Raw genomic sequence first — 26,056 nt, 5'->3', positions numbered from 1 at the left:
AAACCTCAGAAGGAACATTTCCTGTAGCACCTGTCACAGAGTTTGCTCACTCTCTTAGCCATTACTGTTGTTACTATCGTCATCATCATTTCTATTATTTTTCTAACTAGCTATTGCTGGCATAGAGACTCAATTATTTTTTAAAAAAGATTTTATTTATTTATTCATGAGAGACACACACAGAGAGAGAGAGAGAGTCAGAAACACAGGCAGAGGGAGAAGCAGGTTCCTGGAGGGGAGCCCGATGTGGGACTCGATCCCAGGACTCCAGGATCACGCCCTGGGCCGAAGGCAGGCACTAAACCGCTGAGCCACCCAGACGTCCCTTGATTATTTTTATTTACTGATTCACACCTACCAAGTTTATTCTGGAGCAGTAACAATTTTCTCCAATAACTATTTTTTTTTTTTATCTATTGTCTTATTTACTGCATTAACTACAACTCCCAATATAATGTTGGACAGTAGTAGTTATTACATGCATCTTATCTTGTTTATTACTTCATTGAGACTTCTTTTAAAGATTTATCAAGTATGATATTTGTTCATGTTCATCAGTGCTAATTTTATTAAATTGTTAAATGGTAGGCTATTGTAGAAAGTTCTGAGTTATATCATGTAGGATTTTTATTTTAAAGCCATAAATGACATGCTATTTCTTTTTTTAAGATTTTATTTATTTACTTGAGAGAGAGAGAGAGAGAGACAGCATGAGAGGGAGGGGCAGAGGGAGAAGGAGAGAAAAAAAAATCTCAAGTAGACTCCACGCTGAGTGTAGAGCCTGACACGGGGCTCAATCCCAGGGCCCCATGATCATGGTCTGAGCTAAAACCGAGAGTTGGACACTGAACTGACTGAGCCACCCTGGCACTCCTGATATGCTATTTCCTTAAAAATATGTCATATGAATTGTTTTGAAGTTCTGCCACAGACAGTGGACTACTTGAGGGCAAGAACTGGTTCTTAATAACTTTTCTACAGTATATGGTACCTCACATTAGATGATTAGATACTCATTCAATATCGGTGTTTCCATGATCATAGGTGGAGGATGTTATATATTATTATACGTTGCTGCTTGAATCACCAAATAAGTCAAATACTCTTCTTAATAATAAGATACATACTGATAACACCCTTAAAAACCTAGCAAACAAACAAAAATGTTGCTTCGTACTACTATTTGGCCAAATATTTATATGACTAGATTGGAACAGACTTCTGTGTGTGATTGAGGAACAGACTTCTGTGTGTGATTGCTGCCTCTCCTTTGTGAGACCATTTACATCAAATTGCAGACTGGCTGCAATTTCTTAAATGAGAGTCATTTATACTTCTTGTCACTTTCCTTACTTCTATAATCAGGCCAGTTCTGTTTTCTATGAGAACAAAATTTTTCGTTATTTTTTTAAATGCACTTTCTAAGAGCAAAGATTGTGTTTAAAAAATGCATTTAAGCCCATGTTGTGGGCATGAGATAAGCTTGCATATTCTTCTGCCTACACCACGAGAGAATCTGCCTTCCGAAAGGCGCTCATGTGTGTAACGAGCACCAAGGTGGAATTTCTTTCAATATATATTCTGGTGTCTTATTTCCTAGATGAATAATGTCGTAAGACATGACATCCAGAAGCTTTTGGGTAGTCATGTAAGCAAAACTTAAGCATGATTTTCACTTTGATTCATTGAACTCAGAGATACCTAAAAAACTAGAAGAAACCATAAGGAGACATGTGGGGCTTTCCTGCAGTCTTAAAAAGGCCTTTTAAAATCAATCCAAAAGACATAGCATGCTTCTCTTTCCCACCAGATTGGTAATATATTAGTAATGGCAGTTTGTGAGTTTAACACATTTTTTACCATTCATGCTCATTGTGTAAGAAGTGCCCAAGAGCCATACTGTAGCCCCTGACGTACTTGAAGGCCAGATCCATGGCTTGGGTTTCTTTTATATCTATCTTCTGCCACAATGTCTGTGAATAGTGTCTTGTCCATGAAAGGTCTCAGTAAATATTGTAGAATAAATATACTCGACGATCCTCACTGCTAAACCAGCACAGCTAGTTGTGTAGAATGAGCAGACAACTGGCTAACAGGTTTTCTGTGAGCATAAGGAGGTACCTCCAAAAAATTATTTTTCCCTAGGTCTTCTCATTTTCACTTCAGCAAAATTGCATTGGACTAGTAAGCTTTTTTAATTGTTTTTTTTTTTAAAAGATTTTATTTATTCATGTGAGACACACACAGAGAGAGGCAGAGACACAGGCAGAGAGAGAAGCAGGCTCCATGCAGGGAGCCCGATGTGGGACTTGATCCCAGGACTCCAGGATCATGCCCTGCGCTGAAGGCAGATGCTCAACTGCTGAGCCACCCAGGCGTCCCTTAAGTTTTGTCTTTACTGTGTAGGTCCTCAAGGTGATTAAGAGATGGCCCTGTTCTCCAAGGAGCTTCCACTCGAGGGGGAGACAGAAAGCCAACAGTGCGAAGTGGGGCTCTGTGCCTGGCATCTCCTGTCCTGCTGCATCTGTCCATTTTCCTTCTTCCCAGTGTATCTTGCCTTTTACTCCCATGCTTGTGTGGTGTAGACAGTAAGTCCTCAGCTAGAGATGAGAAGGGCCTGCCTGATTTCTGCCAGAGGTTTTCACATTCAGCATTTTTGTCTTTTTGCTTCGTTAAGTCTATGTTGGTCAAGTATAAGTAGAAGGTCATAAAAGTATAGATTTGTTAATACTGGTTAATATGTATACAGGTTTGCCCTATAAAGGCCCTTAACTAGGCACCCTATGTGCATTTTCTTTAATCCTTACAACAAACTTAAGAGGAAGGAAGGAACATTTTTACTGCCTCTCTAACATCCATCCCATTCCTCACCAACTTTGTGGCAAGCGAGTACAAGTGGTTGAGTAAGGATGCACTGTGAAAAAAAATGCAAGACTCAAAATCTCTACCCTTGTGAATTTTGCATTCTCTCGTTCTCCTGAAGCCTGCTCTACCCATGGATGCACATGAACGTGCCAAGACATTCCCTTAGGTTATCCACTCAAATGTACATTGACACAGGTTTACATTGAAGGCAAAATAAGCTTTGTGTTTTATTATGCAGATACAGGAAAACAAAAACACCTTATCTATTGACCAACAGCTTTTTAGTAAAGCTTCAGCTGTGCTAGGTGAACAAATTCTAGAGGTCTCCAGGACAACCTAGTGCTAACAGCAATACAGCATTGTTCATTTCCAAATTCAAGAGGATAAATCTTGTAACTCTTCTTACCACAAAAAACAAACAAGAATCATGAGGACATTTTGGAAGATGTTGGCTACATCTATTACCTTGATTTTGGTAATGGTATCGTAAGTGTTTGCATATGTCCAAGCCAATCAAAATGTGCCCATTAAATATATGTATTTCTTATATATATATATATATATATATATATATATACATACACACACGTTTATATATATATATATACACACACACACACATATATATTTTAAGATTTTACTTATTTGAGAGAGAGAACATGCATGTGCACGAGCTGGAGGGATGAACAGAGGGAGAGGGAGAAGCAGACTTGGTGCTGAGCATGGAAGCCAACGTGGGGCTCGATCTTACAACCTTATGATCATGACCTGAGCCGAAACCAAGAGTCAGATGCTTTAACAGACCAAGTCACCCAGGCAAAAAACCTCTGGTTTTTTGTATTTCAATACAGCTGTTAAAAAAAAAATTGAACACCTTACCTAACAAACAAACAAAAAACTCCAGGATAAAATGGGTAATGTGGTCAATGGTACAAACTTCCAGTTTTAAAATAAGTCACAAGGGTATAATGTACAGCATGATAACCATAGTTAGAATACTGTATTGCATATTTGAAAGCTGCTAGGAGAGTAGATTTTAAAGTTTCTCCTCAGGAGAAAAAAATTTTGTAAATATATGGTGACATGTTAACTGGACTTAACTGTGGTTATCATTTCACAATATATAGAAATATAAATCAGTATGCTGTACATCTGAAAATCATATAACTCATATAACGTTATATATCAATTATGTGTCTATTTTTTAAAAAAACATTTATTTATTTATTCATTCATTCATTCATGAGAGACAGAGGCAGAGACACAGGCAGAGGGAGAAGCAGGCTCCATGCAGGGAGCCTGATGTGGGACTCGATCCCAGGTCTCCAGGATGAGGCCCTGCGCCAAAGGTGGCGCTAAACCGCTGAGCCACCCAGGCTGCCCTAATTATGTGTCTATTAAAACACAACAATAAAAAAAACCCCATAACCTTCTATACATGACAACTCAGTTCAGCAAGTACTTTGAGGGTCTCACTTATGCTGGACACTGTAAAAATCACTGAAAATAGAAATACAGTCAAGCACATGCCCACATTTTCAAACAGATCATGTTCAGCATTCTTAAAAAGATTTCTACATTTGAATTAATGTTTAATACAACCTTTGAGTGATGACCTTTCTTTTGGGAGAGAAGTCAACCTCATAAGGCACTGTTATCGTTGAGTGGCTCCCTCTTGTCTCTCCTCATCTGTCCAAAAGTTTGGGTCCCAGACTACACTGACCTCACACAGTCTTGTCAAATACAGCTCTTTCCTGCTTCCCCAACTCTTGGCCCACTAGATTCAGTTTTTTTTTTTTTTTTTCTGCCAGTAAGTCCATGTGGACTCTTCTCACTGATTTAGAACCCCTGTATTATTCCCAGATCTGTTGACTAAATTCCTCATTACATGTTACCTTTCCCTATTCCCTGCCCCCTATTACTCATTCAGCTATCTAAAAACAATCATACCTTGACCTCCTCTCTCATCCCTAAAGCTAACTGTTGTGTGATAGGTGGTCACATCGTTATGTTAGAAATTAGGAAAATCAAAGTTTCATTCCAATATTCATTCCTTTTTTTTGAGAGGTCAAAGAATATGGTTTACTTTACAAGTTCTCATAAATTTCCTTTATTCTCTTAACAGACATGCATAATTTGTATAGCTACTGAGTGCACAGAGTTTCTACTATGTGAAACTTACCTTATAGTTTGTTGACCTTATTATTAATGGTGATTTTACCTCATTGCTGTTGCTCAGAATTAGCCTTCTCATTCCCATTGGATATCAATCATGTTATTTTTCCCAGCCGCTACTCTTTCCCGGGATCCCACAGCTATGCTGCATGACAGATGTGTTGCCTGGGGTGGTGACACTATAGATACAAATGGATGGAATGTTGGCCACTGAAATTTGGCCTGCAGCCTGATTTTCTCTACCTCAAATTCTGGTTGCCAACTGCCTGAAGGAAATAATCATCTTCTTGATGATTTGTTACATCCCCAAACAGGCCAACACTGGTTGTTAGGGTGGGGGTAGCTTACTTACTTTGTATTGCATTTCATTTTTTTCCCTTTGGTTGTACAATGTGATTCTTTTAAAGGTGTACAACATGATTTAGTATATATATACATTGTGAAATGGTTATCCAGTTGATTAACAAATTCATCACCTCCCTTTTTGTGTGTTTGTGTGATGAGAACACTTAAGATCTACAGGCTTACCCTGGAGATATTACAGGTTTGGTTCCAGACCACTGTAGTAAAGCGAATATTGTAAGAAAGTGAGTCAAATAAATTATTGGGTTTCCCAGTGAATATAAAAGTTTTATTTATACTATACTGTAGTCTGGTAAGTGTGTAATAGCATTAGGTCTGAATAAAACAATGTACATTTCTTAATTAATACTTTATTGCTGAATAAATGCTATCATTTGAGATTTCAGTGTTTCATAATCACTGATCACAGATCACCATAAGAAATATAATAATAAATGAAAGAGTTTGAAGTATCATGAGAATTACCAAAATGTGACACAGAGACATAAAATAAGCTAATGCTGTTGGAAAAATGGTGTCAACAGATTCACTTGATGCAGGGTTGCCACAACCCTTCAAGTGTAAAAAAATATAGCGTCTGAGTAGTGCTGCAAAGCAAAGTGTACTAAAACGAGGTATGCCTGTTTTTGAAATTCTGTATTTCCCCATAATTACAGGGACACCATTCAAAGCAAATTTTTAGCTTTTCTATGTTTGTAGAAAGCTTTCCAAATTCTCAGTGTGGAATGATTTTTGAAAGCCATTCTAGATGTACTAGCTAGTTAGGTTTTTAAGTAACTAAAACTCTTGTGCCAATTTTGCTGAGATTTGAAAATAGAGCTTTTGACTTGGGAATTGAATGTTGCACAAACCTACTTGACCCTGTGTGCATAGTTCTTAACTTGGCTAATTCAGAATTTGTGTTTTGATGGCAACTTCCCATAAAATAAGTAAATTACTTTTGAGGAAGATACAGTTACTTCACTGAATTGCCAAGGGAGTCATTTTAAATTAGTTGATGATTAATAGTTGACAATCTCTTGCTTGGGAGATCTAGTAATGGGTGGGAATTTAAAAATTGTCAGTTGTAATTGATTTTCTTTGAGACGGTAGGGAATCTTTCATATTTATAGGAGCCTATAAATTTTGGGGAGCTACCTAATCCATGATTTTCTTTTGCACTCAAGTTCTTTGCCAAATAATCTAAACATATTTGAACTTAATTTAGTTCAAACTAGTAGATTATATTGCGTTTAATTGAAAATTTGGTTGGTCTTTCTGTCACAGTTATAATCATTAAACTAAATACAATTCGCTAAAAACTCTTTATTACATGAATGAAGAAAGTATTTTGAGAAAATTGTAGATTCATATATAGTGTAAGAAATAATATAGGGATATTGTATACCTTTTATCCAATTTCTCCCTGTGCTAATATCTTTTATAACTGTAATATAATAGCCCAAGCAGCAAATTGATGTTGATGCAGTCCACATGCTTAATTCAGGTGTCACTGGTTTTATTTGTATTCGATGGTGTGTGTGTGCATTTACTTTTATGCAGTTTTGTCACATGTGCAGATGCACGTGACCACCTCTGTAGTCAAGATACAGACCAGTTTCAACACAGGAATCCCTCCTGCTACCTTTCCATAGCTACAGCCTCTTCCCTCTCTTATCGTGTCCCTTGCTCTCTCCAATACCTGGCAACCACTAATCTGTTCTCCATCTCTATAATCATTAGATGACTTAAAAAATTAACTATGCTTGGTTTCTTTCTTTCTTTCTTTTTTAGATTTTATTTATTTATTCATGAGAGACACAGAGAGAGAGAGGCAGACACAGGCAGAGGGAGAAGCAGGCTCCCTGCAGGGAGCCCACTGGGGGACTCAATTCCAGGACCTTGGGATCACACCCCGAGCCAAAGGCAAGATGCTCAACCACTGAGCCACCTAGGTGCCCCCTATGCTTGGTTTCTACAGAGTATTTGGAGCTCTACAAATACCTGATAATTTTGAGTGGTTAAAATGAAAGAAGAAGGTTGAATGATAGGTGTGAAGGATCCTAACTGATTTTCAGTGAGGCCACAGATTAATACATTGCATTCTTAAACTGTTTTCAGTTTGCTTCCTGCATGAACAGAGTCCTGGGAAGTTTTATGATTTACTGTCTAATATGCAAAATGGACTGGTCTTTAGATTTAGTTCCGAGTTAGAGTTCAGTTTGTGAAAGGATTAAAAAACTTGAGAGGTATGGACACTTGTGTGGTGGAGTGCATGTGTGCGTGTGTTTATGCTGTGTATTTTATCTACATAACTTGTTTTGCTTGTTTGAGTTAAAAAAGGACAAAGCGGGAGACACTTTCATAGTTGATGTTTTAATTAAAGGTGGATGGTTCAATATTTTCTCCAAAGCTATCAGTTTATTATAACAGAATCCTTTTCTCTATTTGAACCCAATATTACAGACAGTAAATTCTAAGTAATTAAAAACATATTTCATCTCAGATTCACTTTACAATGTAAAACTTTGGCTGCTCTTAAGGGAATCACACTCTTAAGAGTGAGATCAGTACTTAAGAAAGTAAAATAAAATATTAATAGGTCTATATGAACTCTTCTGAGACCTGTGTAAAAACATGGGTAGAAAGTTAATAAAACTGATTTATTATTTGGCTCATTGATACTAGACCATATGACAAATCCTGAATTCCAAACAAAAGTCCTTATTGTAGACCAGCTCACCTTTCTCTTGGGCTGTGGAAAGTAGTCCAAAGAAATGCATTCTCTTTAAACATATTCTTTCAATCGTTTCTGAATTAGAGCCAAATCTAGTATATGAATATTATAATAGCTTTCTAAGAAGGCATTATGTACATCAAGGAAACTTCACTTTATAAAGGAGATATTTTTGCAAAACTATAGTCATATTTTAACACTTCTTATTTACCTTTGTTTTTTACAACCACCTTGTGGCAGATCATCATGTACTAAAATGAGGTAATATTTTTATATATATTGTGTTTTTTCAAGTTAGGACAGATTGATTCTTTTGAAAAAAATTAACTTAGATAATTATAGATTCATATGCAGTTGTAAGAAATAATACAGAGAGAACCTAATACCCTCTATCCAGTTTCTCCCAGTGGTAACATCTTATAAAAGTATAGTAAATATCACAACCAACATATTGACATCAATACAGTCAAGATATTAAGTTTTCTATCTCCAAAAGATTCCCCATCTGTTGCCATTCTATAGACACACTCATATCTCCTCCTCCTCAACCCCAGGGCAACTACTAATCTGTTCTCCATTTCTATAATTTACTTTGTGTCTTCTCTCTTTCTTTCCTTTGTTCATTTGCTAGAAGTTTGTCAATTTTATTGTCTTTTCAAAGACCTAGCTCTTTTATTTTATTTATTTGAGAGAGAGAGAGAGAGAGCGCACACAAGCAGGGAGAGCAGGAGAGGGAGAAGCAGGCTCTCTGCTGAGCAGGGAGCCCAATGTAGGACTTGATCCCAGGACCCTGGGATCATGACCTGAGCCGAAGGCAGATGCTTAACTGACTGAGCCACCCAGGTGCCCCTGATTTCTATTTTTATCTTTATTGTGTCCTTTCTACCTGCTTTGGTTTTAGTTTGCTCTTCTTTTTCCAGGTTCTTGAGGTAGGGCCTTATGTTATTGATATGAGGTTTTTCTTCTTTACCAATGCAGGTATTTAGTGTTGCAAGTTTCTCTCAGCATCTTTTTAGCTATGCCTTCACGTTTTGATATTTTGAATTTTCATTTTCAGTCAGTTCAGTGTATTGTTTTGATTTCCTCTGAGACTTCCTTTTTGACCCGTGGATTATTTAGAAGTATGTTCTTTAGTTTTCAAGTGTTTGAAGATTTCCCTGTTATCTTTCTTTTTTTGATTTCTAGTTTGAACCCATCGTGTCTGAGAACATAGTCTGTAAACTTCTTGTGATCTATCTTATGGCCCAGGATATGGTCTGTCTTGGTATTTATTCTGTGAGCGCTCGGAAAGAATGTGTACTCTGACTTGTTGAGTGAAGTGTTCTATAAATGTCTATTAGATCCTTTCAGTTGATGGTGTTGTTGAGTTCTCTATCTTTGTTGCCTTTCTGTCTCATTGTTCTATCAATTGAGCAGGGAGTATTCAAGTTTCCAAGTATAATTGTGGATTTATCTATTTCCGCTTTCAATTCTGTCAATATTTGTTTCACATATTTTTTCTGGTTTTTAAAAAGATTTATTTGTTTATTTTAGAGAGAGAGAGTGAGAGCATATGGGCTAGAGGGAGACAGAGAGGGAGAATCTCAAGCAGACTCTCTGCTGAGCACAGAGCTCCTCGAGGGACTCAGTCTCATGACCCTGAAATCATGACTTGAGCTGAAACCAAGAGCTGGTTTACCGACTGAGCCACCTGGGTGCCCCTATTTTTGTTTTTGATGCATACACTTTTCAGATAGCTATTTTTTTTTGTGTGTGTGTGGAATGATACTTTTATTCTTATATAATGTCCCTCTTGGTCTGTGGTACTTTTGTTTGCTCTGAAGTCTACTTTATCTGGTGTTAATATAGTTGGGGAAGTGAGAGTATCCATAGAAGTAAAGGTTTAGTTTCCCCAGCCAGCTGCTGTTGACACCCAAGGTGGGGAGCTCCTTCTTGCTGATGCGTGGGGATGTGAGTTCTCCTCCCCATGTGGTCTCCACTGACACCACAATAGGGTGCCTCGTTGCTAGACTGACTTCCTACTTGGTCTTTTCTGACAGTGCCCCAAGGGGGGTACCTTTTAACTGCCATCAGGGAGTGGAAGTCCAGGCTCCCCACGGTCTCCATTGATTCCTGAGGGGTGATGGGCATGTCACAGACCAGTGGGTGGATGTCCTGGCTCTCTTCTTTGCTCTGAGACCTCTCTGGAGGGAGTGTAGGGTCACCTCCTTACAGCTTGCCAAGGCTGGGAGTCTAGGCTCTCCACTTGGCCGTGGCTCCTGCCAGTAGGCATAAAAGTGCCGTTTTTTTCCTGTGGAGTTTGGCTTAGGTCGAGCTGTTATTGTGTAAAAGTTTTCTATCTAGTCAGGCCATCTCTTTCCCTCCTTGCTATACAGAGCATGGTTTTCTTGAGGCTTTTCTTTTCTTTTCTTTTCTTTTCTTTTCTTTTCTTTCTTTTTTGGTCAGTATCTGTTGGTGTTTCAGAATTGCCAGCATCTCAACTCCCAACTCCCAAATACATAAGGCAGAAAGAAGACTGAGAATTTACCACTGGTGGTGTTCTTTGGGATCTACGGGCCCTAGCTGGTCTGCTTCCTGCTCTTTGCCTCTCAGAATCCTCTTTTGTTCAAACATCTAATTTATGGGTTCATGTTTGCTTAAAAATGGAATGAGTGTGAATATTGCAATTATAAGAATTTGCATATTCTGACTTTAACCAATCAGTATCTATAACAACAATTTTATTTTCAGGAAAAGACAACATTTTATTTCAAATTGTAAATGGTCACTTGCCCAGAAAAATTACTAATATCTTTTTTCTTAACTAAATGTGCCATTTTATTTTGGATGCAATTGTTGCTCTTGGAGTAACAGATATTGGACACGAAAACTCTTCTGTTTTAAGTATGCTATGATTTTACTGTCCATCTATTGTGAAGAACACTTGTATCTGTAACTAAGGAGGGAGAGAAAGCAATTTAAAAGATGTTAAACATTTCCTTATTCTCACTTGAAATGACTAAAGGCCAATTTAGAATATCATAAATTAGCACAGTCTAACCAAATTTGCTTCTTGTTAAACTGGCCACATTGTGTAGGGCAAAATATCCATAGCAGCTACAGATTATATGATGCTTATGTTCCTGGAAAGGTTATCCCTATACAAAGGCTAAATCTGCAGAAAAGAAAACAAAAAATATTTTTATTCAAGTAAAAATGGGCAAGGGATGATTTGCAATGTTCATGTTTGGTAACTCAAGTAAAATTTCTCTTAATCAAATTTATAGTTCTGAAACTTGGTCACAGCTTACTTAGTGTTTTCTAGGATTGAGGTAAAAGAAAGTAACTATTTAACTGAAAAGACAAACAAAAACCCAGCCAGAAAACAAAATGAAAAAAATGTGTATCACCGGTGCCTGGCTGTTTCTGGATAATGAATGGGAAGATGTCAGTTTTCCTACAGTGCTCACCCAGATGGATCATCAGACCCACGTTTCATTCTCCCTTCTGGATAAGTGAGAATTTTAGGGCTCACTTTTAATGTAGCTACTTTTAACTCAAGATCTGCATTGTGTTCACCTGAGGACTAAATTATGGTATGTATTCCAATCCAAAAAATTAGTTTTTGTTTATTCTCTCTTTTCATAAATATCATTAAATGTGAGCATTGAACTATGAATATTATCCAGAAATCTCTAAAATTATATACCAGACTATCCACTGAGCTACTTTTTTATAATAAATATATTAGGAAATAATAAACTCATAATTTTCAGGAATAAGACTTTAAAAAAACTTTTTTTTTATTGGTGTTCAATTTGCCAACATATAGAATAACACCCAGTGCTCATCCCATCAAGTGCCCCCCTCAGTGCCCGTCACCCAGTCACCCCCACCTCCTGCCCACCTTCCCTTCCACCATCCCTAGTTCGTTTCCCAGAGTTAGGAGTCTCTCATGTTCTGAGGAATAAGACTTTTTTTTTTTTAACACTGAAACTAGTTCTTCTGATAGATTTTTTTTCTGAATCCTTTATTTCAAGGTAACCTGTCAGTCTGTCATTTTATATATTATTTAAAATCATAATAATCAGTAATCTCTAAGTTTTTATGGCTAATAATACAAACATCTATTTCTAATGTTTAGTCTGTAGTGTCTTATTGCACAACATAAAAAGAGTTATTTTCCCACTTTCTTTAAAGAATGATTCTAGAGAATAAGTATTTGCAGCCTGAAATTAAAGATTTGGGGTTTGCAAAAGATTGTATTATTGGGAGTTGGTCACTTAGTTAAATTGATGGATTTTATCATCTCATTTGATTTAAGAATTTCTAAGTCCCTACAGAAAAACAGAATTGGCAAAGCTCTGGATGTTATTATTATTATTATTATTGTTATTATTATTATTATTATCATTTTATTTTTATTTTAAAGATTGTATTTATTTATTTGAAAGAGAGAGTGAGCATCAGTAAGAGAGCAGTAGAGGCAGAGGGAGAGGGAGAAGCAGACTCTCGCTGAGCAGGGAACCCAACATGGGGCTCGATCTCAGGATGCTGGGATCATGACCTGAGCTGAAGGCAGACACTTAACCAACTGAGCCAGGCAGATGCCCCTAGACCCTATTATTGTTAATAAATCTACAAAACCACAGTACTCAGTATTCTCTTTCTTTTTTTAAAAGATTTTATTTATTTATTCATGAGAGACACAGAGACAGAGAGAGAGAGTCAGAGACACAGGCAGAGGGAGAAGTAGGCTCCATGCAGGGAGCCTGATGTGGGACTCCATCCCAGGTCTCCAGGATCACGCCCTGGGCCAAAGGTGGTGCCAAACCGCTGAGCCACCTGGGCTGCCCTCTCTTTCTAGAAAATAGATGACCACCTGTAGAAAATTGTAGTTGTTTAAAGATATATTTATAAATTTTTTTGCTGTCTTCCTTTGAAAAGATAGAGATTAATTTCTCTTCTCTTGAGTGAGACTTGGTGGTTTGTTTTAGCTAATGGAATATGATCAAAATGACCATGAATGACATCTGAGACTAGATCATCAAAGGCATGGTGGCTTTCTCCTTGCATTCTTTCTGGAATCACTCATCTATGGGAAGCCATTTGCCATGTTGTAAAAACACTCAGGCACCATATGTAGAGAACTGTATGGTGAGGAACTAACATTTCTTCCTCTTATCAGCCTCTGAGGAACTTAAGCCCTCTGCCAATAGCTGTGTGAGTGCACCATCTTGGAAGTGGATCCTCTAGTCCCAGTCAAATCTAGGTGAAAGCATCTATAGATGAAGTCCTTTTTTTTTTTTTTTCAGATGAACCCTTAACTGAAATCTCATAAGAGACTGAAACCCAGAACCACCCAACTAAGCCTCTCCCAAGTTGTGAGATAATGTTTAAGCCACAGAGTTTAATATGTTACATAGCTGAAAATAACAAAGATCTTTCCCTCCTTAAAATTCTGTTTTTTGGATTCATTTTTGGTACCAAATGAATTATATCATGTTAGATGAAGCATGACTTTGTTATTGAGTTTTCTGGAAATTCAATATGGTTTAAAGATATGTGTATGGGTGCCAAGTTGGCAGAGGTGGATTTTGGTGCCTTTGTTGGCTTTGTCAACTTGGCTATGTTAAATATTTTTTTCTAGAATCCACATTCCCTTTAGTTTCTGGTTAGGGTGACACACGACATTTTTTCATGAGCACTGGAGGACAGAAGTGAAGCAGCAGCCATTTTGTTTTTTACATTCAGATGGTCAAGGCAGGTACTTTCATATCTCACATGTTGTTGCTTATTTGTTGGCTCAGCTCACTGGGGAGAGATAGCAGCCAAGTCTGTAGATGCTTCTTCTTTTCCTGGGTCCTCATTTAACTTCTCTGGTTCCTGGGCTAAGTGGTGTTTGGGCCCATGAAAAAGAATGCCAGCTTCTGCTGGACACCTACAGTATGAGGGTTGGAGCTGCTAAGAATTTGCATGTACTCTAGTGTGTCCTCATGGTTTCTAGCTCATGCTCATGGTTCCAGTTTGTTTTTACTTTCCTTCTGTTTACACTCATCTTCTCTTTTTTACTGGCTGACCTTCAGATTTCCACATCCAGCATCGGACCCCCCCCCCACCTCAAAAAAAAAAAAGCCTTCTGGAAATTGTTTAACTACCTCCCACAATCATTTAATCAAACCCCTAAAACAAGTACTTATTGTCTCTATCTCTACCTGTATTTCTCTATAATCTACCTTAATCTCTTAATAGTTCTGCTTCTCTGATTTGTAACTTGACTAATAGAATGATCTTCACACTTATTGTGTGCCTTCAAATATGTTCATTCTCAAACCCATTAAAGTTAGTGCAAGAAACACAAAGTGTTCTTGTGAAACATGAGGATTATCAGTCTCCACCTCCAAAAATAAATTCTGATTCACTGAATCTGATGTGTAGCCTAAGGATCTGCATTTTATATGTGCATCAGATTCAGGTGGTCCAAGCATCACACTTTGAACAAACATTTCTGAATATTTTGTCATGTTTAAAATATATTTCATTGAAATGAAAGTTTTCCAAAGTAGAATTTCCTCTCCATGACTGGTGCTGTTAAAGTCAAATCAAGGTGAACTCATTCAATAAGAATTCATTATTCACTTGTATGTTAGAAGCATGTTCCAGGGTGAGAATGGGTATCAAGGTGTCTGGTGAAAGGTATCTTGTAAAAAGTTTGACTCAGACAGAAGGCTATTCCAGATAGGTGGATATCAAAACTTTAATTTTCCAAATATATTAGGAGGTAGATTAATGAAAGATTATGTCATGGCTTAAAAAAAGAGGTAATGGGAATATTTTTCTGTTTGTATTTTGTTCATTTCCACAGCTGGATTCTGATGGCACCATTACTATAGAGGAACAGATTGTCCTTGTGCTGAAAGCTAAAGTACAGTGTGAACTCAACATCACAGCTCAGCTCCAGGAAGGAGGTAAAGGTGCTGAAAATTATGTCTTCTTGTGTTCCTACCCCAATTCTCAAAAATACTCAAGTTTCCCTTTTAAGTAGTAGCAGAGTGTTCCTCACTAGTCTTTCCATGTTTCTATACGGAGCGTGTAGAATGGAATCAGGCTCTTCTCATTTCTTTAACCGCAAGCTCTTCCCTCCATATGGACAGAATGACTTGCCTGATTTTTGAGTTTCAGAGTAGCAGCTGGGCATGTGCATGTCAGTCTCTTTCTCAGGCCTCAGATCTGTTTGCGTGCAGAGAGCATGAGTACTGATTCGCCCTTAACTAGGTAGTAGGCTTGGAGGGGGAAGGCTCTGTTTCTTGTGCATATTGCTTGCACTTTTGGGTAGTACAGATAAATATCAGAAGAACAAACAAGGAGGCCCTTTTATATGTACCTAAGCCCTGTTCTCAAAAAAAAATTTTTTTTCTTAGTAAAATAATCATTTAATTTCCATATGCCTGACTCTTTGTGTAATTAGTTCCAAATTCAAGTGGGGAACTAGAAAAACAAAACAACACTACAGGTGAGCTTGTGGTGGTCTTGGTGCTTTTGAGTGGTTCTACTCTTGTAAATATACAGGAATCTGTGGCTTGTGCTCCTTGGGGCCTGGTGCTCACTCACAGTTCTTACTGGGGCCATTGAAAAAAGTTACTTATTGGAATCTTTGGAGTAGTAGGTAAATTATAATAGTTTACATGGGAAAATTTCTTGCCTTGATAGTTGATTATAATTAAGGAATTTTTTTTTATTTTTTATTTTTTATTATTATTATTTTTTTTAGAAAGGAATTTTTTTTTAAAGAGAGGTGCTATTGACTGAATTTCCTAACTTCCCAACAGTCAGAATGCAGCAGATAATGTCTTTAAAGCTATGCCTTACTAAAATTAGCAACTCAGGAAACAACAGATGTTGGCAGTGATGTGGAGAAAGAGGACCCTCTTGCACTGTTGGTGGGAATGCAAGCTGGTTTAGCCACTCTGGGAAACAGTATGGAGGTTCCTCAAAAATGTTAAAAATAGAACTACCCTACAACCCAGAAATTGTGCTACTAGGTATTGGAAAGGATACAAAAATACTGAGTCAAAGGGGCACATGTTTGAAAACACAATGTCCATAATAGCCAAATATGGCAAGAGACCAGATGTCCATTGACAGAAGAATGATTAAAGAATATGTGGTATACATATGCAATGGACTGTTAGCCATCAAAAAGAATGAAATCTCACCATTTGCAATGACTTGGATGGAACTAGGGGGTATTATGCTAAGCAAAATAAGTCAGAGAAAGACAAATACCATATGATTTCACTCATGTAGAATTTAAGGAACAAAACAGATGAACATAGGGAAAGGGAAGGAAAAAATAAAATGAAATCAGAGCAGTAGACAAACCATAAGAGATTCTTAGCTATAGGAGACAAACTGAGGGTCACTGGAGGAGAGGTGGGGGAAGGGGGATGAGGTAATTAGATGATGGGCATTAAGGAGGACACTTGATGTAATGAGCACTGGGTGTTATATGCAACTAATGAATCACGAAATTCTACCTCTGAAAAGAATAATACAGTATATGTTAACTAAACTGAATAATAAAAAAAAAAAAAACGCTATGCCCTAGGGTGCTTGGATGGCTCAGTTGGTTAAGCTTAAGACTTTTGATTTTGGCTCAGTTCATGATCTCAGGTTTGTGAGACTGAGCCTGGGGTAGAGCTCTGCACTGGGTGTGGAGCCTGCTTAAAATTCTCTCTCTCTCTACCTACCCCTTCCCCCACCACTCCCTCCCTAAAAAGAAAAAAAAAAAAAAGCTATGCCCTATAATGAAATATCTGGTTTCATTCTAATCTCCAAATACTTAATTTAAGAATTTTTCTTAAAGTTTATCTATAACTTCTACCTCTTGAATAATATAAGCAATTTGAAATATTTTAATTTCTTCCAAATTATGTTATTGTCATATAATATTGCATTAATAAGGTCATATAGTTTTATCTTAATTATATATTTTAATTTTTCTTCAAAAATTTACAAGAACGTCTTTTTGTAAGATTTCTTTATGTTAGAAGTTGCTTGCAGTGAGTACTCTCAGTGTTTGCTTGTCTGAAAAGGTGTTTATTTCAGTCTCAGGCTTCAAAGATGCTTTTTCTGAACATAGGATCCTTGGTTGAGAATTATTTACTTTTAGCACCTGAATATTATTTAATCTTTGCCCTAGCTTCCATTGCTGTTGGTGGCAAATCAGTTTTCAGTCTTTGTTGATGATTAATTTTTTTTTCTCTCTAGTTCCTTTTAAGAGCTTTTCTTTGAGTTTGATATTCTGCAATTTTATTCTGTTATCTAGGTACAGATTTATTTGATTTCTGAAGTCTGAGGATCTGCCTTTAGCCATTGGTGGGAATTGTTTGCTATTTTGTCTTTGAAACTTTGCTTTCCCTCATTCTCCTAGTCTTTCTATCTGGAACACCAATTAGACAAATGTAGGATCTTTTCACCCTACTCTTTGTGTCTTCATGTCTTGTATATTTTTCTTTTCTTTGTTTCTCTACAGTTTCTTTACTTTGTTTCTCTACAGTTTTGGTAATTTCTTCAGATATATTTTCCAATATGCTAACTCTTTGTTCAGCTTTGTCTAATGGCTGTTTAATCCATCCATTAAGTTAATTTTGATTATCCATTTTTCACTTTCTGGAATCTTTATATTTAGTATTTATAGTCTTTTTTATCTTTAATATCTTTTCAATTTTTTCTCTTTTTTATTAAACATGTTTTATATTCTTTTTTTTTAAGGATTTTATTTATTTATCCATGAGGGACAGAAAGAGAGAGAGAGAGAGAGAGGCAGAGACACAGGCAGAGGGAGAAGCAGGCTCCATGCAGAGAGCCCGACGTGGGACTCAATCCCGGGTCTCCAGGATCAGGCCCTGGGCTGAAAGCGGTGCTAAACCACTGAGCCACCCGGGCTGCCCTATGTTTTTTATTCAAATAGCAGAATTATAATATTTGATAATTCTAATATTCATAGACTTTGCTTTTCAATACTTATTACCTCACACGGTGGTTTATTTCCTGTGTGTCTAATGATTTATGATAAACAACTCATGAGGTTCTCATTGAAAACACATTTAAAAAAATATTTTATTTATTTGAGAGAGAGAGAGAGCACACAAGAAGTGGGGATGGGCAGAGGGAGAATCAGAATCCTCGCTGAGTAGGGAGTCTGATGAGGGGCTTGATCCCAGGGTTCTGGGATCATGCCCTGAGCCAAAGGCAGACACTTAACTGAGTCACCTAGGTGCCCCAAAGACACATTTTTCCAGAGACGATTTCTGTTACTTCTGTTAGGTGACCTAAGTCTACTTTAAACTAAATTTAAACCACACATGAATGTGAGCTTTTAGTTAGAAATTTTCAGGGATCCCTGGGTGGCGCAGCGGTTTGGCGCCTGCCTTTGGCCCAGGGCACGATCCTGGAGACCCGGGATCGAATCCCACGTCAGGCTCCCGGTGCATGGAGCCTGCTTCTCCCTCTGCCTGTGTGTGTCTCTGCCTCTCTCTCTCTCTCTGTGACTATCATAAATAAATAAAAATTAAAAAAAATTTTTTCAGAGAATTGTTTCTTCTGTTGTTTTCTATTCTAATTCTACATGGAGCCAGGAGTGAAACAAGCCAATCTCTTTCTGAAGGATAGTTTTGTTTCTTGTTCACTAACTAATGGGGTCATGTCTGGATGGGATCCTGACATTATGCATGGAGTTCCTGTTCAATTTCTTGACTGCATCAGGCCTCAGGCTCATCTTTTGTTACTTGAACACAATCAAAATCCAAGCTCTAAGCCAATAGATCAGTAAAGGCCTCCAGGGTAAAGCCCTAAATACAGTGCCTGCTGATCCTATGAAATAATTTCTGGCCTCAGCTCTATTCCTTTCATTTATAGTCAGCAAAGCCATGTTTTAAGAAAGCAGGTTTTTATATTAATCCAGTCTTTGTAGGTGTCTTTTCCTAGGAAGGAGTTCTCTGACACTAATAGTGTCAGAAAAGAGATTCATTCATGTACCTGTAAAGAGCACTGATTCTGATAGCTCAAACATGCAGGTCTACTAACAAGGAGTAACATCACCATTAAGGAATTTATAAAGATTATTATCTATGAAGGCTAAATGAACTATTTTCTATAAAGTCCCATGAAATATTGAGCTGGAATATAGAGACTAGCTAGTCCAACATTGTCATCTTTAGTGTCTCTTTAACAGTTCAACAAATATATTATTTGCTCACAGTGTATTGTTTCTGTAGTAAGTGCCGGAAAAAATGACCCTATTCTGTCCTTGCCCCATGGAGATGATGGAGATGTAAGTTTAACAACAGGAGTATGTGTGTGTGAGTTTAACAACAGAAGTATCACAACTATGGACCCATTGAAAGGGTATCTTATTTGATTGAGGATGATGGATTGGAGGAGGCTTCCTGGGGGAATAATCATTTCATTTTCAGAGTAAGGGGGTAGGAATTAGATGTGTAGAGGAGGAAAGGAAAAAGACATTCCTGGCAGAGGGAATAGGATAGGCAAAGCCAAGCAACGATGAAGAGTCACATGTCACATGAGTGACATAAAAAGAATAAAGGATCTGGATATAAAGTTATGTCTAAAACTTCTGAAAGTGTGAATCATGGGAAACATATAGGTGAATAAATATTTAAAGAGAAAAGGCACTTTCTAAATGTCTTCAGTTTATATGTAAAAAAACTAGAATGATATTTTGAATTCACTAGTAATTTAAGAAATTTCCATCTTTAAGTTCTCTTCAAGTTGAAAAAGGAGTATCAAAATGTTTAGGAATGAGCTGTTGTGCTGTCTACAATACACTCTAAAATACCACAGCAAAAAATAAATTAGATGAAATAAATATGGGAAAATATTAGCAAGTGTCAATTCTAGGTGATGTATATATACATATATACGTATATATATATAACATTCTATGTTTTATTTTTGAAAAAAAGTGTAATAAAAAGAAAATACAAATTTTTTTCATGACTATGAAAATGAAAGTTTAAATGCAAATACCTATCTATAAAATGATTCAAGTAGTTAAAAACAAAACCCAAAATATTATTGATCCCAGTTTGATTTCACAAATGTTTGGTTACACTTATTATGGGTAGCTGTGGAATTGAAAGAGAAAAAGTTAGAGTCTCCAAATTTTAGACCATTCTGTGTAAAGATCATAGTTTGACAAGCATCACTAATAAGTAGTTTGTCCTGGCATACACAAGAGATAACAAGGAATGTAATTAATAGTGTTAATTTATAAAGAGAGATGGGTGAATCATCAGGCAATTAATTAGTTTCTTGGTACCGAATAAAAGTATTTACTCGCATAGGATGTGAAATGATGATCAAAGAGTAGATGTTAATTAAGATCTCTATATTAGCTGTGTGAGGCCATGGCTTCCCCAATCCTTTCAACCCTTGTGAATATTTATTATTCTCTTTGCCAAAGAGCCACCAGAGAGATGAACACAATCTACAGAAACACTATTTTTGAGGAATGTTGGTTTTCTGAATTTTGGGGAGTGTGTGTGCATGTGTGTGGGATGGTATCTTATAGGGAACTAGAAAACTGTCCCCTTGAGCATGAGGAAAATATCAGCAGATTTGTCTCCATAGTAGTTTAAAAACTACATAGTTATAGAATAAAAGGTCATTAGGTTTTAAACTTGTATGAACACCTTATTCCATTATGTAACTATTGCCAGAAAATTGCAACATTGCATTTTATCTATTTTCTTTTCCTATCTATCTATCTATCTATCTATCATCTATCTATCTATCTATCTATCTATCTATCTATCTATCTATGAGAGAGAGAGAGAGAGAGAGAGAGTGCAAGCAGCAGGGAGGGACAGAGGGACCGAGGAAGAGGAGTCCCACTGAGAGGGACTCAGTGTGAAGCCCTACATGGGGCTTAATCTCACAACCCTGAGGTCATGACCTGAGCCAAAATCAAGAATTGAGTGCTTAACTGACTGAGCCTCCCAGGCACCCCTGCAGCATACATTTTAGAGGGGCAACTATCGGGATATAAGAATGTGTGTCCAGGTCCAGTTTTTGTTGAGTGCACGATAGCTGGTAAAGGATTGTAGGTAAATGAGGATGAATGACTTGTTAAAGACAGCGTGAATGAATGGGAAGCCATATGGAGTGGCAGCAAGATACAGAAGAGTGTCTAGGGTAAAGTTGATGAAGGAGATTGATTCACTGCACTCTGTTTAAACAAGAAAGTAAAACAGAACACAGGTAATGATGGAAAGGAACAGGTGAAGCTGTGCTCCAGCAGCAAAAGCCAGTGTGATGGATTCCTGGGTTGCTTGTGATATGGGAAGCACAGGCTTCTATTGTGTGAGCAAAGTGAGGCTGTTTCCAAGAAAATGTCCTCTTCTGTAAGAACAGTGTGGGCGACAGAAGACATTTCCTTTTTCTTATTGCTTCAGCAATTCCCAAAGCAAATCAAGTTATTTGTTTCCATTCGATATGGAGGACGCTAAAAATTTAATTTCAGGTTTATGCTGAGTTCTTTTCTATACAGATCAGGGTTTGTGGGACTGTTCGAAGCTGAACAAACAACTTGACAACATGAACATCAGCTAGAACAAAATTCCTCAGCTGCAGTAAGTGTCATTGGCAATTAAAAAATTGAGAAAGCTGTAAGGGATGGTACTCATGGTAGCAGAATAAGGGTCCCCAAAGATGTCCAGACCCTACTACCTGGTGTTATGCCTGTGTATGCTATGTAATGTGGCACAAGGACGCTGCCGATGGGTTTAGTTATGGGCCTTAGAATAGGGAGGTTATCCTGGATTATCTGGGTGGGTCAGATTTAACCTCTTGTTCCCTTTAAAGTCTCAGAGGAGGGTGGATGAATCAGTAAGGGGAAAGAAGAGTGGAGGAGAGACTGGAAATGTAAGAAGGGTTCAACCTGCCTTGCTGACTTTGAAGATGGAGGAAGGGAGTCATTAGCCAAGGAATCCAAGTGGCTTCTAGAAGTTGATAGCTAGTGAGGAAATGGGGAACTCAGTCCTGGCTGAACTCACTGGACTTCTGACTTAAAGTAGAATAGTGAGATAATAAGTCTGGGTTATTTGAAGCTGTAAAGTTTGTGGTAATTTGTTATGGTAGCAATAGAAAAATGAATATAACACTCATTAAAAGTAATCTCATTTTGAAATGGAGGATATGCTCTTTTCTTGGAAGTTCAATATACAACTAATGAAGAGGAGTCCTGAAGAACAGAGTGTTGACACTGACTGAATATTTGTTAAGCCCTTGCCAAAAACAGACAAAATTCCCCACACTTACTATTGGAATGCGATGAGAATGCAGTTAAAAAATATAGAAGGAAAGGGGATAAGGAGTACTTTGGATGTAATTGTAAGTGGGGAGAGTTTACTCAAAAGTGAGCTGTGAATAAAAGTCTGTAGGATGGAGGGGAATAAGCCTTCAGGCCATTTGGTGAACACACCAAATTGGAGGGAGAACTAGGAGGATCTTAGCAGAACTGAAGTTGAGGAGATAGCGGGGAAAGTGGATTTTGCAGGGCTTTCAGACACTGTAAAGACTTGGCTTTTGCTGGGAGTGATATGGGAAGCCTTTGGGAGATTTTGGCTTATTGTGTGAACGAATGAAGGGAGAGCAAGAATGGACCCTGGAAGACCAGATTTACCTTTCAATGAAAAATTTCTTCAATGTATGTGTAAAAAACTAGAACAGCATTTTGATTTCAGTAATTTAAGAAATTTCCACTTTTAAATTCTTTTAAGGTTGAGAGCTGCATATCAAAATATTTAAGAGTGAGCTGTTACGCTGTCTGCAATTTACTTTAAAATACCACAGCAAAAAATATATTAGATGAAATAAATATGGTAAAATATTAGCAAGTATCAATTCTAGGCAATGTGTGTGTATATATATATGTATATATATAAATATTCTGCTATATTTATGAAAAATTTTTATAATAAAAATTTTCCTAGTGTCTATGAAACAGAATAAAATGTAAATGCAAATACCTACCTATAAAATGATTCAAGTAGTTAAATTTTGGGAATTGAAAACCCAAAATTTATTGATCCCGGTTTGACTTCACAAATGTATATTACATTGTGTTATGGTTACATTATCAGTTCAGTTATAGAACTGAAAAAAGACAAACTTGGAGTCTCCAAATTTTAGATTGTTCTGTGTAAATATCACGATTAATGAACTTGGACCATGGTGTGGCAATGGAGGTTTTGAAAAGTACTGCAGTTATGGATGCATTTTGTCAATTTGATACCCTCCACTCCAAATCTTTATAATTGATTCTTGAGGAGAGTAGAGCTTGTGAGAATTTTGAGATGAGTGTTAGACTCAAACAAATTACTAGAATTATTGGTTAAAAAAATAAGCAAAGACATATTGGTAAAAAGGCAAACTCAAGTCTTGGAGCTTACCTGGGAAGCTCAGTCTGTTTCACATATCATATTTTTTAATAGCAATTTTTAAAAATCTCAAGTAAAAAATGTAGTTATAACTATGGTTGAATTTTACTAAAGTTGTTCACAATGAATTCCAGTGTTTCCTTTATGTTACTTGCTCAACTCACATATAGTGGAATCACTAAAATATTTTTAATTTATGCAAACCAAATGTTCCTATTAATAGATCTTTATGAAACTAGGTGGATGACTCATAGGACATTTGCCTCATATCAACCCCATTCTAGTTTCCACAACGACCAATTTGTTTTACACTTTGCTAAGATGGAGACCTGGAATTTTGTATTTTGAGTGCATCTATTATCTGGTTCCAATTGCATTTTTGTTTATTTGCTTTTTAATTTTTTTCTTTACTAGAGGGAAATTGTTTCCCAGAATGGGATGGACTCATTTGTTGGCCCAGAGGAACAGTGGGGAAAATATTGGCTGTCCCATGCCCTCCTTATATTTATGACTTCAATCATAAAGGTATTGAGTTTTTCTGAAATGATTAATTTGGAATAGAAATGTACTTTAAAGAAAAAAAGAAATGTGCTTTTTTCCCCCCTAATGAGGGCCAAGTGAATTGAGCAATTTCAGTGTTTTTCTTCATGTCTTTACAGGAGTTGCTTTCCGACACTGTAACCCCAATGGAACATGGGATTTTATGTATAGTTTAAATAAAACGTGGGCTAATTATTCAGACTGCCTTCGTTTCCTGCAGCAAGATATCAGCATAGGAAAGGTAATGATAACTTTGTATTTGTGAGCCCCTAAGGGAAAATGGAATAATATTTTTATTGCATTTCTTAATTGTCAATTATAACATATAAAAACCTCTTTATTCTAGGACACAAAGATTATAAAAGATGAAAACAAAGTTGGAATCTTTTTAGCTATCCAGTTAAGGAAAGGTGTAGGACCTGAAACATTCTAGTTTTTTTCTTTTTTTTTTTTAATTTTTATTTATTTATGATAGTCACAGAGAGATAGAGAGAGAGAGGCAGAGACACAGGCAGAGGGAGAAGCAGGCTCCATGCACCGGGAGCCCGATGTGGGATTCGATCCCGGGTCTCCAGGATCGCGCTCTGGGCCAAAGGCAGGCACCAAACCGCTGCGCCACCCAGGGATCCCTCTAGTTTTTTTCTTTAGTTAGAGTTATCTGGCTGAGATATATGCATATATACTTATAAATATGTGTCTGTATATTGTGTTATAGTATGTTATGTGTACATTATATTTAGCTATACTACATTAGATTATGCATACAAATCAAAATAGGTAGTCAGCACCATGATTTACAATTTCCTGTTACCTGTGAATGGCTACATCTCATTTCATTCTATATTCCTGAAGGAGATTTGTATTCTATTTTATTACTTATTTTATTTATTTTAAAGACTTATTTATTCATCAGAGACACAGAGAGAGGCAGAGACAGAGGCAGAAGGAGAAGCAGGGTCCCTGTAGAGAGCCTGATGCAGGACTTGATCCTAGGACCCAGGGATCACGCCCTGAGCCAAAGGCAGATGCTCAACCACTGAGCCACCCAGGCGTCCTGAGATTTGTATTTTGAAGATGTATTTTTCATTTCATAAGATTAGCCAGTAGGTGATTTCATTAGCATAAGAAAGATTAGAGTTGTAGAATTAAGGATTAGAAGCAAGGGGCATCCTTTAGGTCTTGTGGAAGATGCCTTAATTTTATACCTGAGTCAGCTCAGAGCCAGAGATTAGGTATTAGTCACAGTGGCCCAGCTCACTGATTACAGGCTCTAAAGCAGAATCCCGATATCCAAGTTCTTCATCAGTGCTATTTGCAGTATAGCAAACTGTTGTAAACTTTGGAAACTTCTAGATAGTCACTTTTAAGTGATACGTGGTGCTTTAAAAGTCATGCTTAATTTCCTATCACTCAAACCTCATGAGTAAAATGCATGATGATACATGCATACGATGTTAAGAGTGAACATGATAAATAGATGTATAAATGATTTTTATGGGGACCCTGAGAACAGTCTGTCATACATAAACTCTACGAGCATTAGAGATTTTTCTTTATGCTTGATTTTTTTTGGAGAGGGGAGAAGCAGGGAAAGCAGGAGAAGCAGTGAGTTACAGATTTCTTTGATTTTGCATTTTGCACTAGTCAGGACTTCCTTTCTTAACTTCCTTCTTTTCTACACAAAGCACTACCTACCACCTTAATGAACTCTTTAGTAAGTTGCTGAAAGACCTTCAGCTCCATTTAGGTCACTGTTGACAAACTTTTTGGATAAAATTAGTCAATGTGAGGAGATGATGTATTCCACAAAGGAGCTAAAACTAACAGTGAGTTTGTATAAAATGTTTGAAAATAATTTTAATTTCATCAACAGAAAGAAATACTCAATATATATATATTTTTAGTGTACTCTGTGATGAATTTATTTGTACATGAAATGATGATGAATGCATGT

General features: G+C 37.0%; 1 protein-coding gene across 1 annotated transcript in view; it reads left to right on the top strand.

The window, feature by feature from the left end:
* PTH2R (parathyroid hormone 2 receptor) overlaps positions 1 to 26,056 on the top strand; it is an 80,146-nt gene that overhangs the window by 6,848 nt on the left and 47,242 nt on the right. Inside the window, exons 2-4 of the mRNA XM_072741001.1 lie at positions 14,964 to 15,066; positions 23,977 to 24,087; positions 24,222 to 24,343. Coding sequence (XP_072597102.1) covers positions 14,964 to 15,066; positions 23,977 to 24,087; positions 24,222 to 24,343 — 336 coding nt within the window. The remainder of the gene's footprint in view (positions 1 to 14,963; positions 15,067 to 23,976; positions 24,088 to 24,221; positions 24,344 to 26,056) is intronic.

Source organism: Vulpes vulpes, chromosome 16 (genome assembly GCF_048418805.1).
Source record: "Vulpes vulpes isolate BD-2025 chromosome 16, VulVul3, whole genome shotgun sequence".
NCBI classification, from domain to species: Eukaryota; Metazoa; Chordata; class Mammalia; order Carnivora; family Canidae; genus Vulpes; species Vulpes vulpes.
Note: the sequence above shows the minus strand (reverse complement) of the source record. Positions and strands in the feature narration are given on the sequence as shown.